Source organism: Pholis gunnellus (assembly GCF_910591455.1).
Source record: "Pholis gunnellus genome assembly, chromosome: 24".
Taxonomy (NCBI): Eukaryota; Metazoa; Chordata; class Actinopteri; order Perciformes; family Pholidae; genus Pholis; species Pholis gunnellus.
The window spans coordinates 11,136,045-11,152,369 of NC_136551.1; the positions used below are offsets into that span (position 1 = coordinate 11,136,045).

The window sequence follows — 16,325 nt, forward strand, 5'->3', positions numbered from 1 at the left end:
TAAACGGGTCCTAATTCCTTACTTAACACAATAACGTTATAACTTGCCTTCGCCTAATCCTCAGTCTTACTGAGTAGAGCTTGAACGCATCATATTGAAACCCGATGTAACCTCCGTTACCGTTGCTGTTAGCGCTCGTATCGCTTCTGGTGATCTGTTGATGTGTTTTTGATATATAGCGAGTTTTGATTATTTTTAAGACGCACCGTCGGGTTGTTGTGTTCCGCTGTTGATGAGCAAGTTTTTGTCATACCATCCCACGCACACACACACACACACACACACGCACGCACGCGCACGCATTAACACACATGCAGCCTCGCCTGTGGCAGCGCTGCGACGCCGCGGTGCTCACTGGGTCAGAAGCGATGCACGGAGAGTGGCGCTGAGGCAAGAGGCGAGCGGAGAATGAGAGAGAGGATGCCTTGAGGGAAAGACGGATAAAAGGGAGGGAGAGAGAGAGAGGAGGAGGAGGAGCAGGAGGAGGAGGAGGAGGAGGGGGAGGAAGAGGAGGAGGAGGAGGAGGAGGGGCCGGAGGAGGAGGAGGATGGGTGAAACCTTTGGAGTATAGCGATGGCACCTAATTGGTGTTGTTGACTCTCCTCTCTGGACTGTTTATTTACTGTACTCCTCCGCTCCACCTTCCTCTCCTCCTCCATCCATCCATCCATCCATCCATCCCATACCCCCCCTCTCTCCATCTCTCCCGCTGTCAGGACATCCCATGTGATCATCTCATATCAACTCTCTTCCTCTCTCTGTGCGCTCCATCGCTCCTCTCCGTAGAGCCCCTCACATTATGTGGCAGGCGAGCGCACAGTCCCATACGATGCCTCCTGAGGCATGATGGGAGAGATTTCTATATAAAGCGGAGTCGGAGAGGTCACACACACACACACTGGGATCTATCGGGGGAAGGAAGCACAGAGGCGATGTTCGAGCGAGCCGGACCGAGGTGAAGTTCAGTGAGGATTTCGGGGATGCAGTCGCCACCGGTGATGGAGGAGGGAGATGAAGTGCTGCAGGTGCTCGAGGTCTGTGAGGCGATAGAGGATATAAGGGAAGTGATTGTCACCACCATAGAAGAAGACTCTATTACTAACTCTCCTCCAGTGGCCAGCTCTGGAGCGGGGACTAAACCGAGCCAGGTAAGAACAAGAGAGGTCCAACATGCAGCGACTGGACCTACAGGTTGATGTAGAACTAAAGGCAGCTCCCCTTCTCTTTGTCTCTGCTCCCACAAGGACACGATGGTCTGTATTTACCCAGCAGCTCAAAGTGAACGTCACATTCCTCATTTAAATAACGCTTTTCTTACATTTCTCTACAAATGCTCTTCCATGCCAGAGAGCTCCAGAGGTCTCTGACGTTGATCCCGTATGAATGCATGCGCGCAATATATATATATATATATATATATATCTATATCTATATAATATATACGACACTATCTGAAGCAATGGAGCGAGGCATAGTCTGTACCCATCCGTCCTTCATCGGGATCTTATTTCGGAAAAGAACATGTAGGGTAGTCAACGGCGAGGGACAAATGCTTTTTTGGGGGTTTGAATTACACTTAAATTAGCCATAAATTACACTTGTAATGTTTGTCACTTTAACAATAATTGTGCAGGTCAAGAAACGTTGATTGTTTGATTGATTAGTGAACGTCACCTCATTGTTAGGCCACAACAATAGGCCTACAGAAAGACATGGCAGCCTAGTGGAGATATTTCACACACATAACATTAACTGGAAGTTGTAATTAACAGTTAAAACTGCTCTTAAAGAAAGCTCCCACTCTGAAAGTTAAACAAAAGTTGTATTCTTCACACTCCGCAAAGAACTTCTTTACTCCTTAATCTGCTCTTGAGATGATTTCAAGTGTAATTCTTAGTCATGCCAGGTTTCTCCATCAGCTCTCATACCACATCATCACATCATCTTCACACTGGCTAAATTAGAAGTTCTCTATTCCCTTCATGGTTACCTGACATTCCCGTGAATAATCCATTTCAACCATACTGCAATTCAACCTCTTTATCAAGCGCTGCTCAGCTGCCGGCCTCCCATTGTCTCGCCGTCACTCCTCCATCCTTGGAGTTAGTCCGGGAGACTATTTTTACGGCGCTTCCCTTCCTTGTCCCGACAAGTTCTTGGCCGCCTCGCACGCTGTCCACAGTTTGTACAAAGGTTGGTTTTAAATGGCTGTGAGGAGCTCTTTGGGAATGCAATATTTTACACACACACGCACACCTTGCCTCCCAGGAGTGAGTAGAGTGCACTTGTTCCTGCTCTGAGCGAGAGGCTTTTGTTTGCAGCCCACTTATTGCTGAACAACAGAAAACAGGCTTTTAGTGGATATTTGACTTACCGGAGAGACAATGGCTGTTATTTAGAAAGAATGCATCAAATACTCAGCTGAAAGCTTTGGAAATGCGCGCTAGCAGACATAGCGTGTTAGTGTGTATATATACACCTGCTCAGATGAGCACTTAAAGGCTTAGTGATAGTTATTGTAGTTCCAAAGAATTTCTACAGGTGCAAAATATTCAGCTTTCTCTTGATTTTGAACTGCAAAACTGTTATTTCACCTCAGACCAGAATAGAATATTCTAAGCAAATGTATTTTTTTGGCAAAACATATGTAATTGTCATATAATTAAAAATAAAAAACACCCCGTAGGGCTTTTGAGCGAGGGCCCACAACATCAGGAAACCCCTCCAATCCCCACAAGCAGTCCTGTAACTCAATACGACGCAGACGAGTGCCCGTGTGCCGTTCACATGTCTGGCTGGATGTGTTTAAAGCTCAGCAGCCCCGATATCATGTTGCAGCACTTAAAGTTTGCAGCCGGGCCAACATTTCATCAAAGAAATACTTTGATGGCACATTCTGCCTCTTATCAAACCGCCCTCGCCGTGCTTTTATAGACACACCGCTCAGCGGTTTTAATGATGCCGTATCTTTGTGCGTTGGAGGAAGTGACTGGATTGGATGCTCGGCTTACTGCTCGATTGCTGCTCTTCTTCTGTACATACTTTTCATGTTCTCTCTAGCGGCGCAGGGTCTTTTCCTTTGAAGCAAAGCCAAAGTTATCGCAAAGTTTTAAGCTAGTGTGTTACTTACTGTTCTTCATTCACGGAGACGTATTAAAGGAAAAGTTAGTTATTTTTGGGAAATACGCTAATTAGTTTTCTTGCCGAGAGTTAAATGAGAAGATTGACACCACTCATGTCTGTGCGCTAAATATGAAGCTACAGCCAGGACACAGTTAGCTTAGCATAAAGACTGTAAGTAGTGTACTAATTAGCACGTTGACATCAAGACACATGTTAGTTATTGAGCTGGTGGTGGTGGTAGTAGTAGTAGTAGTAGTAGTAGTAGTAGTAGTAGTAGTAGTAGTAGTAGTAGTAGCAGTAGTAGTAGCAGACCTTTTTCAGGCTAGCTGTTTCCATTTGCTTCCAGTCTTTATGCTAGGCTAAGCTAACAGTCTCCAAGCTCTAGCTTCATATTCAAGACAGACATGAGTGTGGTGTGTCGATCTTCTCGTCTAATTCTCTGCAAGAATGTCAAAATATTCCTGTAATGGTAGATTTTTAGCCAAAGTTGTTTTTTGGTTTATTATCCAGTTTCTACTAGCCGCTAGTTTGCCAATACAGCTAATAACAGCACATTTGTATTTGGTACCACATGGTACTCTGCTCTCCTACGTCTCCCACGTATTCTGTAGCTTGAACCCTTTTTTATTGTTATCTTCCTCTCTTTAATACCCTCTCCATTGAACACGTCATATCGGATGTTTCTGTTATTCAGCTGTTAAGTCGCCCAGAGCAGAGGAACTGCTTGTAAAACCGTCGTCTGGGTTGAATAAATCACTGCAGGCGTAGCACGTAGAGTAGACCTGACAGCTGTTTAGTTGAGGTGTGGTTTATTCATGACACACATGTAGTTTTGAGGATTTCACACGTTGGTCTGTGTGCAGTAATCCTCTCTGGCCTCACTTTCCCTCCCTGTGTGGATCAGTCCCTCTCCTTGTAATTGGCTGCCTTGTTAGTGAACGTGTCTGTCGCGCTCTCGCCTTCTTCCTCTTTGTTGCCTCTCTCTTTTCGCCGCTCTTCTTCCTCCGTTTCAACCTACTTCTCGTGTGATGAATGGGACCGGGCCTCCTGCGAGGATGCTGGTCCTGAACCAGATCAGCCTGAGGTGGCTGCTTAATCCCGTTAGGAAATGTGGGTCACTGATGTCTATATTTAAATGTCGGCTGAGGGAAAGCCCAGGTAGAGTAGTAAGGACCCAACGACAGTAATGTTCCACATTTCATCAGCATTGTGACGGCTTGTTGATGAGCTCAATAGACATTTGGTCAAAAGGAATCCTCTCACTGATTTTGCTTCATATTAAATCATTTGAAACACCATGTGATGTTCTGCTAGTGTACTTATCAATGCTTACTAGTAGAGCTAAAACAATCAGTCAAAAAATCAACAGCAAAAGGTTATTGGGCAACTGTTATGATTATCAATTAATATTTGCTAATTCATACGGCAAGTTTATTTGTATAGCATCTCTCCAAAGACGATTCAAAGTGGTTTATACAACGTGAAAAGGCATTGATACCACGTCTCTCCATTAAAGGGCCAACGTTTTTATGTGATGTCCGATCAGTTTCGATGGTAAATGTAGTCAATTGGTGCAATAAATTCATCAGTCTGTGCTGTATTGTCCGAGAAAGCGAGGAGTTCTCCCGCTCGCGGAGCCGTGCCGGCGGTGCCTACATGTACCAGGATGCATTGCGTGCGAGGTTCCTCGTCGGCCGTATCCTCTTGTACAATTAATGCAGTGAATTTTCTGTCTTCAGTTGCCACATCACTTAATTCCGATGGTGCTAGACTTCTTAAAGGAGTCCTGAAGCAGTGTGTGATTCAGAGGTATGAAGCTATGAGCGAGGAGTGTTGATGAGTGGAGGCATGAGAAGCTGTGATTCATGTCTCCCCTGGGTGCTCTCGAGGTGGTGAGGAGACACTCTTCTTTACAACTAATGCCTATTGATTTGCTTACACACACACACACACACACACACTGTACTCGGCACCATGTGGATCAGTTGTGCCATATTTACTCATTCAGAAAAAATAAATAAATATGTTTTTAAGTCGGGAGACGTTAAAACATTACTGCATGGCCGCTTTGTTTATGCAAAATAGCTCCAGTGCTGCTGAGGCATGCATACGTCCCCGGTGATTTGTGAATCTCCGTGTGACGGAGGTTCGCGGGGCTTGTTTTGCGGAGCACTTATCCTCCGCTAATACAAAGAGAAAATAATGAGGCCTTGCTTACTTTTGTCGTCTGCCGGGGATTATTGCTCCGCGTGAGTAAAAGGCCTGTTGCGTAAGTCTCCGTGGAGAGAGGCTGAGGGCCTCTTCAGTCCGCCTCTCTCATTATTGATGAAGTGGCTTTCACTGTTCTGTTTCAAAAAGCAATCTCCATCCAATTGACTGGACTGAAACATGCATTATTTATGTTTGTTTGTGTGCATTTTGCATTACGTTCCCAGACTTCTGTACTATTATCTGTCAGGTACAATTAATCTCCAACTGTCGAGTTAAATACATAAAGAGTTGATCTAATGTTACTGTTGAATTATAACGTGCATCGTGTTTGTTGCAGTTTTAAGGAATCACTGATGAGGGAAATCTGCATGCGAGGGCCGGCGTTGCTAGCAGACGTACTGTTAACTATCGTAGTGCGATGCTAACTGGAGCCGCAGACCTGTACTGCAACAAGCACACGTTGGTTATGTACGTACCAATAGCAATTAAAGACGTCTGTATCTTTGTTTGCATTCCACTTGAAAGCTAGCAAGCTAGGCTAACTAGCTTCCACTCAGAAAGTAGAAGTTAGTAAGCTAGGCTAACTACAGTTATCGATGATACTTTCCACTCGGAAAGTGGAGGCTTTTTACTCTGCGTTCCACTTATCTTGAAAGTCAGAGCTGGGAATGACGTCACACCTGAGTTAACCGTATTCCAGTACATAAAGTCGAAAAACAAAGATGGACGCCAGTTCTAGCCAAGTTAGCCATTGTTAGCTATCGTCGGCAATACCAATAGATAACAACGGTACTTTGTACCGTAGCAATATGTCCACAGATGGAAGTTTGACAGTACTGTGTGTACGACTGAAGAAAGAAGTGCCATTAAACAGTATCTTACTACAGCTTTTACTCACTCTTGATGCGCGGAGCAGCCATCTTGGATTTTGAGGTTGACGCTCCAGTTGAAATCTCTGACTGGGAACTCAAGAATGGAACGCCCAGTTAGGGTTAACCCAGATTTCAGTTCGCCTATTATCTTGTATCGTCTTAAACGTCTATTTTAAATGAATTTACTGGCATGAATAAATGAGACGCAGACACTTTGGCCCTTCTAGCACAAACGTCAGGTTGCGTCCCCGCAGAGACACGTTGACATCTTCACTCTGACCTTCTTTTGAACCCAGGCCACGCATTCCACCGTCTGGTTTACAGCTCTCGTTTGTGATTCGTGATGTTTCGGGTCCTACAGCTGTGCAGACATCGAGCTGAGCATTTACAACCGCGTTGTCGTGTCAAAGGTCAGGTGAAACCGAGATAGTTTTCTGTGCTGGACCTCATCAAGGAGGCCGCCTGTGGAAACCAACAAGTCAACATTTTTACGTATCGTCTCCCGTGAATGGGCCATGAATAGAAATGTTTCATGTTTTTTATTTTTATATATATATATGTATATGTGTTTTATATATTTCTCTCATGTTCCGCCCATCTAATACATATGTGCATCCACTATTGATATTCTGTACAGCAGTGAACATTCTATTCTTAGTGTATGAGTGATAATAGTAGCTTCAAACACAACCTGAGCTTTCAGCCTGGGTCCTCCCATTGTTCTGCTTCATCTCTTTCTCTGCTGTTTCAACCCCCGAGGCCAGTGGGATATTCTCTGCCCCCCCCCTCAGTCTACAGCGATCACAATACATCTCCTCTCTGCTCACTAATACGCCCCTTAAAATAGGATTCATCTACAATGGTCCTGCTCTCTGGCAGCAGCGCCTTTGGTTATCGGAGGTTCTTGTAGCCGATGGCAGTTCGTCATTGGCCCTCTCTTTCGTTGGCTCAGCCGCCCACAGAGCCGCGGTAGCAGCGTGTTGTGACTGGCTGTGTAAAGAGTTCTTATCTTCCCTTGTTCTAGCGGCTCCTGCTCTGAAGCCGCTGACCTTCATTATCTGCGGATGCAGTCGGACCCAGACGTCACAGTTTAGCCCAGTTGGCAGCTCGCTCCGTTTACTTTTTCCACTTCCTATCTTCTTTCTTTTTCTTGTGTGCTTGGAAATTACCTCCCGTGCCTTTTTGTTTGTTTGTTTTGTTGAGCTGACGTCAAATGCAAAAGAAATATAATGTAAGTCCACTGGAGGAGCCTCAGCTGTAGGAAAATACAGCACCGTGACAGAAGATGGAAGAGATGGAAGCTTCCTCTCTTATCTTTTCAATCTTCTGAGGTCCTCTCTCACATTGTCCCCTCGAGCACTGCATCAGGCCCGAGCACCACTCCACCATTGTGCTTTGGTTATTGTGCATCGGCTGGACTTGTTGAAGTCACTGGGTGCATCTCATTTCTCTTTTTTCCCGTCTTCCACTGAATATACAAGAACATTTGTGAATCAAGCAACGTTTTTAGTATTTCTTATGGCAAACAGAATGTGAGATCCTGTATACTGTGTGCACATATATTCATTGAACCACTTTGTAAATGGACTCTTAGTGCAGAGACATTTTTATTGATAAGTTATTGATCATTTGCACCTACATTTATTATATTTGGTTGTAAATGAATTATGAAAAACGAATTGGAGAAATAATTCAGTAGCCTAAATTATTGAGAGATCTCTAGCGTCACGTGTTTTCTATGGATAGATTAAACTACATTATTTTATACACATACAGGTTAATAGGAGGAATTACAGCTTTCTCTCATTTCTTTGACAGATCTCTTTCATTCATAATCTCACAAACAAATATTTAATGTTAAGATGATCTCGAAGAGAAAAAGGGGAAGAGAGATCATATTAATAACAATAATAGGTCTTTGATTTATGATGGCTGACCGGATCAGTTTCTATCCAGTGAGGATCAAGAAGTTAGGAATGATGAAATAAGGGACTTAGGATGCACTCCTTATCTTAAATCCTTCCTTGTTCCCTCCTCCTCCTCCTCAGGATGACAACTGGGGCGAGACCACCACGGCCGTCACGGGCACGTCGGAGCACAGCCTCTCCCAGGAGGACATCGTCCGCATCACCAAGGACCTGGAGGACAGCGTGGGGCTCGACTGCCGCCGCTACTTCACCCTGGCCCTGGCCGTGGTCCTGGGCCTGCTGGTGTTCCTGACGCCGATCGCCTTCCTGGCACTCCCCCACCTCCTCTGGCCGGAGAAGCTGCAGAGCTGCGGCACGGCGTGCGAGGGCCTCTTCATCTCCGTGGCCTTCAAGATGCTCATCCTGCTGCTGGCCGTCTGGGCGCTCTTCTTCAGGCAGCCGCGGGCCGGCCTCCCGCGGGTCTTGGTGTTCAGGGCGCTGCTCGCCGTGCTGGTGCTGCTCTTCGTGGTCTCGTACTGGCTGTTCTACGGCGTCAGAATACTCGACTCGCAGGTGAGTTTGGAGACGGGAATGCGGGCGTGAAATATGATAATATCACTGCTTGTAAGTGCACGGTAACTAAAAATAAACATGAGAACTCAAGTCGTCAGACATGCACAGAACCAAATATTTCCAATAGCAGTGGGAGAGGTCTCGTTTATTGTACACACATTCATTTTTAATGCCTTTTACGAGCTCAACGAAATCACAACCGACCAAAAGAGAGATTTGGTTTCCCCAGAGAGTCATCATTTAAAATCCCTCATTCAGAATGCATGTAGGAAAACAGGAAAACGCTTGCAATCCTTTGAAATGTATCTAAATATTCATACGCTCTACATCTTGTCTTACATTTCTTTTTTATCCCTGCAGTAATATTTGTTGGGGAAATGTTTACTGCATTTGCATGTAGTTTAGATTCAGTGTATACTGTGTGTGTGTGTGTCATCAGGCGGCACAACTGACCCTTTAATGTTGTCGCAGGACGAGAACTACCAGGGCATCGTGCAGTACGCCGTGTCGCTGGTGGACGCCCTGCTCTTCATCCACTACCTGGCCATCGTGCTGCTGGAGCTCCGGCAGCTCCAGCCGTGCTTCTCCGTGTGCGTCACGCGCTCCACCGACGGCGAGATGAGGCACTACAACCTGGGACAGCTCAGGTGAGGAAGCACAATGTTGTCCACTCATATCTTCTCATATCTTCTGCAAACGTGGCAAGACGCTGTGTGTCAATGGTTGATTTCTTCAAACAGCTGGGCACTGGAGTTTTTATCAAACGTCACCCAAACGAGAGGAAATACTGTGTTTGTTGGGGACTATTTTCAGCGGCGGATTAATCGGCATTTGGGGTAGCAGGGCGGTATGTGGGATCATGACAGAGCTACTACAGTGTGTGTGTGTGTGTGTGTTTGTGTGTGTGTGTGTGTGTTCATGGTAATGAAGCAACATGTCAGCTTGTAAACAGTGTGGCTCATTGGTGTGAACAATGGAGCTCGATGGCAGAGAGGAAGGAGATAAATCAGCCTCTGATTGGTCTTTTTATGGGACTGTTTGCAATAACAATCATGTGAATTAACGACTTTGTTTGGCGACAGAGTGTTACCGGTCTGTTCAGCTTTCTCACTGAGGCATCGTGGATGCAGCATGAGAGCAACTTTAGCGGAATACCCAGATGTGCATGTAGAGAGAGAGAGAGACAGAAGGAGTAAGAGGAAGGGACAAGACGCAAGGTAAAGAGAGCCATGTTGAGAGATGATAGAGGAGGAGAACATGGGGGGGGGGGGGGGCCAGGCGGGCGAGATGAAGGCGGAGGGAGAGAAAGAAACTGGGACACCTCAAGTGAGGGGGGGAGTCACTGGTTACACATTCGGAAATGGGAGGAAGTAACTCATACAAGAGACAGACAGAAAGGAAAGGAAAGAGGAAAGGAAAGAGTAAAGGAAAGAGTAAAGGGAAGATGGAAGAAAATGCAGAGACAAGAAGGCGTGCAGACAAAGTGGCTGATGGGGAGAGGAAACCGTGCCGGGAGGAAAACAACAGAAAAGGAGAAAGGAGAGCGTGAGGAAGACTTCAGAGAGGCCTCAGAAAAGAGCAGCGCACAGAGGAAGGCCCAGGAGACGGAGGCAGGGAGAGACAGAATACAGAACGAGGGATTAATACTTAATGGGAGGCTAGAGAGAGTGTGTGTGTGTGTGTGTGTGTGTGTGTGTGTGTGTGTGTGTGTGTGTGTGTGTGTGTGTGTGTGTGTGTGTGTGTGAGAGAGTGTCAGTCAGTCAGTCAGTCAGTCAGTCAAAGAACAGCTCCGACCAGACCAACCAGGTTTTTATGACCTTACTATCTCTGAGCAAAAACAGGAAGATCACATTTTTTCCACACACACAGCAGCTCCCTGGTATCAATACGCAGCCCCCAGCCTCACACACGCTCATAAATCATGATGGATTTATAGACGGGCCTCTTTTATGACCGGACGGATGAAGCATCATCCCCCACATCTGCTCCCACACACAGGTCTTATCTTTCTGTAGTTTTGCAGGTAGACTGGTTCACACGTTGTGTCCTCCACAAGAAAACAAGATCAATGTGATGAGGTCATAACCTTTCAGTTCAAAAACAACAACAATCCCAATCACCATATTCAGAGATATGAGGTAAATACATGGCATTGGTAGGAACGGGTCAGGCGTGTGTGCGTGTGTGCGTGTGTGCGTGTGTGCGTGTGTGCGTGTGTGCGTGTGTGCGTGTGTGTGTGTGTGTGTGTGTGTAATGGTCTGGTCGGTGTGTGAGCAGACTTGCTCGGGGGTGTTGTCCTTTGTAAGCTGCTCCATTCATGGTGCTTGGCCGGCAGCGTGCCCGTCCTCGCTCTGTTGTCCGTCTGCGACTGTAAACACGCGGCTAATTAGCGCTCCCTGCAGACCGGAGCGCAGCATCTGGTCAGCCTGCACGCCCGTAAACACACACACACACACACACAGATTATTCATGCACATGCAGCCACAAACATGCATCATACAGAGAAGCACCGACACAAACGTGTGTGTTTCCTCTCATGTATCTCCTCCACTAGCAGAAGGGCGGCTGCTGCTTTCATTCCTGTTTTTTTTTTTTTTCCTGGCATGGTTTTCCTTATCATAATGGCCGAGGGCCCCCGGGGCCCCGAAGGCTTGTCTCCGTCTGCCTGGCCTTTGATGCCAATCTGGAGGGCCGGAGGAAGCCTTTTTGACGAGTTGAATATGAACGCATTCCTCACAGCCAGGAGGGGGGGGAGAGGGGGGGGGGGGGTTCCCCAGTTCACGTTCCCTGAGCAGCAACGCTGGAGACGGTCTTCAGTCTTTATTTCCACGTAAGACGCCGCGACGTTGGCCAGCGGAGCTGCTCGCTCGGAGTGGTTTTCTGTCATGTTTGCTCAGCTTTAATGATTGACCGAAGTCGGGAAGCGGCAGTAATAAACAATGGTCCCGTCTGTTTGAATGCAGTTGACCACGGGAGCGGCCACCAGTCTCCTCGCCGCCCCTTTTGGCAGAAATGAGCGCCGCCTCCAGCCGTGCTCTGATGGGTTTGTTTTCCGTCAGCTGTAAACCCACTGCTATTAAAATGCTGTGCTATGCTTGTTATCTCGTGTTATTGAGCCGGCAATTAAACCAACAAACCCCAACGAATCATTCAAGTTTTATCACAACAGCTCATCTAAAGAGTAGAATGCTTGTTGTGCTCCGAGTCAAAGCGGCTTTCAGGGCTTCTGTTCTCTAAGCAACTGATTCTGACCCACTTTCTAAAAATGACAAACTGTTAGGCCTGACCTATGAATCGTCATTTTGCATGACCTTATATTGTAGTTAGTACTGAAAAATGTTGTCTTTGTAGGCTTGTAACATGTTAGTTATTCAAATGTCTCATCTCTTAGAAAAGAGGATTGCGTTTGGTCTTTTTGGAGGCATCGCCACTTTTCCTTTGCAGTGAAGTTCTGCAGATGAACTTGAAGTCACAGCCCCCGTCCTCTTTCACAAGTGCTGTATTTTTAGCCTGTAAGCCAATCTAAAGATCCCCCGTTGGAACTCTGTTAGCCCGTCATGATGTCCTGCAGTGCATGTGACTCTCAGCAGAGGGTGGCTTGCGTCTGCCTGTGGTATTTCTAATGACCACGCAGAATGACACAGGACACAGCGAGGGCTCTCACACCTATGAATGAACAACAAGCGCATGCAGCTGGAGAACAGGCCCAGTGTTCAGCAGGAAAGTGGTGTTGTGGGTCAGCCAACAGCTGTCAACATCTTTAGAAGTGCATAAGGAGCCAAATCACATTGATACGAGAGCAAGGAAATGCAGAAATCTGACATGTCCTACATCCTTCCCTCGATCCGGTTCGTCTTGAGTCTTTTTAGTCTCTCAGTAGGTTGTTTCCTAGTGTTCCAAGTGAGAAATGTCCCGTGGCCAATGTCTCTCACGTTCCTCTCTCCGCTGTTAGAGCTCAACCTCTTGGATTTAACCCCCCCTCCTCTCGGCCTAAAGCTCCTCTTTGACTCCTCTCCTCTGCAGCATCCAGCGGGCGGCTCTGGCCATCTTGGAGCGCTACTACTGCGACTTCCCGGTAAACAACCCGGCGCTGCTCTCCGCCTCCAAGTCCCGCGCGGCCAAGCACCTCGCCGGCCTCAAGGTCTACAACGTGGATGGTGAGTTCCCAGCAGCCCCCGCTGAGGGTGAGTGGTCCGGTCTTTGAACTCTGTGTTTTGTCTTTTTGTCTCTAACATATATGCTGGGCTCATTATTCTATTATTCTATTATTATAGGGCTGCAGCTAACATTCATCATTGTCTCATCTGTTTAGCTTTTTGGATTCATATCTTCCATTGATGCTTCCAGGCAGCTATTCGTTTGCATTCATTTCAGTGTAATAGGAAAAATCACCTCGACACTTATTAAATATTCATGTCTTGTTTTAATAACACCAGGTTACCTTAGGAAAACTCTATTTCAGGTTTAATTTCCACTAAAAAGACCAAAATACACTCGTATTTCTTTCCCATCAATGAATCATTTTAGGGATAGTGCTCCCATATTAAGGTCAATATCTGTAGTTTATGCTTTAGATGCTTGGAATATATTCTTGCAGAGATATAATGATCTGTATGATCTAGTATTTTTAATTTTGTATTTTACATTTTTTGCGTTAAATCCTGTTTCTATGTACAAGAATCCTCGTTTATCGTACCTCGAACCATCTTCATGTGACAAAATCACCAAAAACCAAAGATATTAGTGAACTGGAACTATACTACAATACATTATACTTTCTTTTGGCATTCGCAGCAACTTTTTCGCATATTTTACTTTTTTTTTCTTTCTTTTTTTAACTCAAAAATGTGAATTATTGCTTAATAATTCACGTTGTGACAGATCGCCATCTAAAGCGCACCTCAAGTCTCTGCAGGTTGACTTCCACACAGCGCTGGAATGCGCTGCCTGGAAGGAAGGAAGCAGATCCGCGACCGTTATCCCAACGGGAGAACGTGTTGTCAGGGAACGTAGAGCGCAGGTGATTTGTAGCCGATGCGCTACGACACGTGTGGTTATCTGATACTCAAACGCTCTCTCCCTGTGTCCCTCACACCGACGCTAACCCTTTAAGACGCCTTTAGAGCTAAACTCAAAGCCTACCTTTTTGACAGTGAGTAAACCAACCAAAGCACCTTTTGTTCACTCTCTAAAAGCACTTAAATCATGTTACACCTCCTTCTCACACACAAGTGATGCTTCACACACACACTCACTGGCATGCTACAGGTTGATGGAAAAAAAAGGTTCTGAGTCGTCCTCACAACAGCTGGCAGACTGCAGCACAAACCCTCCGTGTTAAGGTATCGCTCTCCCTTAAGCTTCACTTCAGCGCACTAACTTTACTCCCTCCCCAGTTTGTTTTCTTCCTCCTCCTTTCTTCCTCCTTTCTTCCTCCTCCTCTTAAATGTTCGTGGGAGACGGCCGATAAATCAATAGCTATTACTCTGTCTGTCTCTCAATTCAATTCAATTTGCTTTATTGGCATGAACATTTAGAAACGGTATTGCCAAAGCATCACAAAAATTAAACATACAATAATATTAATAAACAATAATATTAATACACAATAACATTTATATAACATCTAGATTATTCATTTTATATTTACAGTATATATATATATATATATATATATATAAAGTGTGTGTGTGTGTGTGTGTGTGTGTGTGTGTGTGTGTGTGTGTGGTTGTGGCATGTTAACACGTATTGGGCAGCAAGGTTTGCCCGATCTCCTTCTCCGAGGAGTATTTTTAATTTTGAGTTGTCACAAAATTTTTTAAAATCTGAAATTACAGAGTCAAATTTTTTAAAGTACATGTTCCTAATTGTATTGAATGTTTCGCATTTTAGGAGGAAGTGCATCTCTGTCTCAGTCTCACCTGTCCCACAGTGACCACACATTCTGTTGTCTTTTGGTTGCCATGACTTCTTGTGTCTTCCTTTTTCGATTTCCAGTGTGTGGTCACTGAGCCTGTACTTGGTGAGGATCTGTCTCTGCTTTCTATCTCTGACAGTAGAGAGATATTCTGCCAATTCGTAATTTCTTTCTAGGGCCAGATAACATTCTAATCTACTTTGGCTTTTAGTTTCTTCTTTCCAGTGTTCCAGATAGGTTTCTTTACATCGTGTTATAATTTGTTTTACTCTGATTGGTGTTTGGAGAGCAGTGTTGTTGTGAGACTGGTCCCAGTGTGTCTGAGAGGAGGTAGTTAGTCTCAGCACCAACTGACATAGGGGACTCTTCTCTGGGCTCAGCTCTTGGGTTTGGAGGGCTTTGGAGTGGAGGGTGTCTAGGGGGCTGGATTTAAGGTGATTGAAGAATGTGAGTGCTCTCTTTTGGATGTTAATGATCAGTGGGTATCTGCCTAGTTCTGCTCTACATGCATTTGTTGGTGTGTTTCTGTGTACGTGTAAAATGTATCTGCAGAATTCTGCGTGTAAAGATTCTGTTGGATGTTTGTCCCAGCGGGTATAACTATGATGACTGAGTGGACCCCACACTTCACTACCGTAGAGCGCAATGGGCTGGATGACACTGTTAAAGATTTTAAGCCAGATTTTAATTGGGATTTGAAAATTATAAAATTTTCTCTTAATTGCATTTAGAGCTCTTCGAGCTTTTTCTTTTAGTGCATTCACTGCCATGTTGAAACTCCCTGATGCAGTTATGGTTATACCAAGATAGGTATAACTCATACTATGTTCAATGATGTTATTATTTATGGTAAACTGGTATTTGTTTTCCTGACATCTGGGGCGTTTTTGAAAAATCATGATATTAGTTTTCTTCATATTTACTGCCAGGGCCCAGTTGTGACAGAACTGTTCTACTATGTCCAGCTGTTGCTGTAGTCCTGGTTCAGTAGGAGACAGTAGAACCAGGTCATCGGCATAAAACAAACATTTCACCTCTCTATCCAGGAGGGAGAGCCCAGGAGCATCACATTGATCTAACTGAACAGCAAGTTCATTTATATATATATATTGAATAAAGTCGGACTTAAATTGCAACCCTGACGAACACCTCTTTTCTGGGTGAAGAATTCAGTTTGTTTGTCTCCAATTTTAACAGCACATCTATTTTCCAAATACATTGATTTAATCAGATCATACATTTTTCCTCCTATCCCACATTGTAGAAGTCTGTAATAGAGCCCTTCATGCCAAATAGAGTCGAAAGCTTTCTTGAAATCAATAAAACAAGAGAATATTTTACCATTTTTTGTTTGGTGTACATGTTTGTTAATTAGAGTGTGAAGGGTATATACATGGTCGGTGGTCCGGTGTTTTGGGAGGAAGCCAATTTGATTTTTACTCAAGATGGAGTGTTCGTCAAGGAAATGTAGCATTCTTTTATTTAGAATACTACAGAATAATTTACCTAGACAGCTGCTGACACAGATGCCCCGGTAGTTACTCGGGTCTGACTTGTCCCCACTCTTGTGAATGGGGGAAATGAGCCCTTTGCTCCAGATGTCTGGAAAACATCCTGATTGTAATACGATGTTGAACAACTTCAACACTGCACCCTGCATCTCTGGGGTGCTGCATTTGAGCATTTCATTTTTGATGCTGTCGGGACCACAAGCTTTCCTTG

The 16,325-nt window shown here is 45.1% G+C and overlaps 1 protein-coding gene across 4 annotated transcripts in view; it reads left to right on the forward strand.

Moving 5' to 3' along the window:
- LOC306715145 (vang-like protein 1) overlaps positions 1-16,325 on the forward strand; it is a 43,283-nt gene that overhangs the window by 17,735 nt on the left and 9,223 nt on the right. For 3 of the 4 annotated variants that reach the window (XM_079185409.1, XM_079185412.1, XM_079185410.1), the window contains 3 exons: positions 8,255-8,686; positions 9,158-9,333; positions 12,710-12,870. In XM_079185409.1, coding sequence (XP_079041535.1) covers positions 8,255-8,686; positions 9,158-9,333; positions 12,710-12,870 — 769 coding nt within the window. The remainder of the gene's footprint in view (positions 1-8,254; positions 8,687-9,157; positions 9,334-12,709; positions 12,871-16,325) is intronic. The other variant, XM_079185411.1, reaches the window with a different exon arrangement.